At 34.7% G+C, this 1935-nt stretch overlaps 1 protein-coding gene across 1 annotated transcript in view; it reads left to right on the top strand.

Moving 5' to 3' along the window:
• LOC108686868 overlaps positions 1 to 1314 on the top strand; it is a 292272-nt gene extending 290958 nt beyond the window's left edge. The window contains exon 20 of the mRNA XM_018192364.1: positions 53 to 1314. Coding sequence (XP_018047853.1) covers positions 53 to 335 — 283 coding nt within the window. The 3' untranslated portion in view covers positions 336 to 1314. The remainder of the gene's footprint in view (positions 1 to 52) is intronic.
• The last annotated feature ends 621 nt before the right edge of the window (positions 1315 to 1935 follow it).

Raw genomic sequence — 1935 nt, 5'->3', positions numbered from 1 at the left:
ATATATAATATAAGCGGCCACTTGTTTGATGTCCCAATTATTTTTTTTCCAGAGTTTTCAACAAAGTAAAAAGCAGAAGCGCGCACATGAAATCCCACAGGCCAATACCCTTACCCGATTCAACGGGTCAGGAATCTAAGCGATCCACGCAACCGTCGAAAGCGCAACAGCTGCAGCAGCCAATGCCATCGCAGCAAAGCCAACAACAGCAGCAACAGCCTGATAATGCTACGCCGCAAGCTCAAGATCATCAACAACAACTGCCCGCGAGTATCAGCGACAACAGCGCCAAAAATACAGCACATTTATGTCATAATCCTACGAGGCCCCCATAGGACAGGATTCAAGTAATTAAACTTAAGCTACCTTAACGAAGGCTGTAACGGTACTGTAGGAAAGTAATATGATCGTGCATGGTATATAAACCAGGCTCTAAACGATCGCGATCGTCGCACAATCATTACGTTGTGGGAATATCTTTTTACGAGACCTTTGCTTACAATGAGGCAGGTTGCGTGAGTACTTCCAAGATAGATAGGTTTTGAAAAATACGCAAATATCTCCCGCTATATGCGAAACTGTGCAAAAGAGCGTGACTGATAAGTTTGTCCAGTCAGATGAACTAAATGATTTTATGAGACTTATATGGAATTTGTATCGTAATCGGCCGTTCAGGAAAAAAGAAAAAGACAACACCTATCGTAAATGGCAACTAAGTACGAGGAGTTGTAGAACTCGTAGGGTTTAATGGCGCAGCGATAAAATGTATTTAATTATGCAATCATAATTCGAGCTCTGTTCAAAAAGGAGACAGGGTACCGATTGTAAACATCTTCCTTAGCGGAAGACAAGATGTCGGCATCAGTGTAAGAAAAAAACGGTCAGTGTCATTGAAAGATGAAGCAAATTTACAAACTTTGCGTTTTATTGCGAAAAAAAAGGTAAACGCGATCGTTTACATTGCCTAAAAAAATCAAATACAACTTGATAAGTAGATGTACGAAAACGTATGTTCGCAACAATGAGTGCTAAATCAACAAAACTGAAAAGGATTGACGTGCACCTATAATAAGCGCTCTAACGATTAAACGCAATTTCAGTGTACCTATTTATTATGCACGTGAAATGTTCCCAGATTGTGCCACAAGACATTACTGTTACCTGTTGCCCTTCCGCAATTTAAAAAAAAATATTTTAAGTTGTTTTCTCTTTCCATTACAACCGGGATCAGTTTACATGTGATAATATTATTTAGGATTTTGTTAAGAAGTTTTTCATTTGCTTTATTGCAAATTTTATAATCATTTAAAATAATGGAACATCATTAATATTTTATTTAAATAAAAATTATGCATTCAACATTAATATATTTAATTTGAATAAATACCGATAACATAATGAGATAAATTGCTTTTTCGTTGTAAACAGATCCTGGATTGTAATGTAACAACTTGTTGCACGTTCACTCTAGTTACATTTAGTTTAAATATCATTAGCATATCTAAAATTTGATGAAAATAAGTGGATCTTATATCACGCGTACGTAGATTTGTTGAAACTCCTTAATTTCTTTACCTCTGTTACTTAGTAGATTAATAGTATACAATTGAATAAAAATTTTAATATATACGATATATGAATATAAATATATATAAATATAAATATGTATAAACACAAATTGATGTAATTGAAAAGAACTCGTTTTAACTTAGGCAAATAATTCTCTAGGAAGGACGTTGTTCAAGTTTCACTTCAGAGGCGTTCCCTGCGTCGCCGATACTGAATGTAAAATAATGATTATACATACGCTCATACATACATATTATACATACGCACACCTAACACACAAATACAGAGAGAATAGAGTACGTTTATTAAATAATATTCGACTTCAATGATCATTAAAATAGCTATATGTACATAAGATGTGTATAT

This window comes from Atta colombica, unplaced genomic scaffold (genome assembly GCF_001594045.1).
Source record: "Atta colombica isolate Treedump-2 unplaced genomic scaffold, Acol1.0 scaffold198, whole genome shotgun sequence".
Taxonomy (NCBI): Eukaryota; Metazoa; Arthropoda; class Insecta; order Hymenoptera; family Formicidae; genus Atta; species Atta colombica.
The sequence above is the reverse complement of the archived record's forward strand: the minus strand, read 5'-3'. Positions and strand labels throughout refer to the sequence as shown.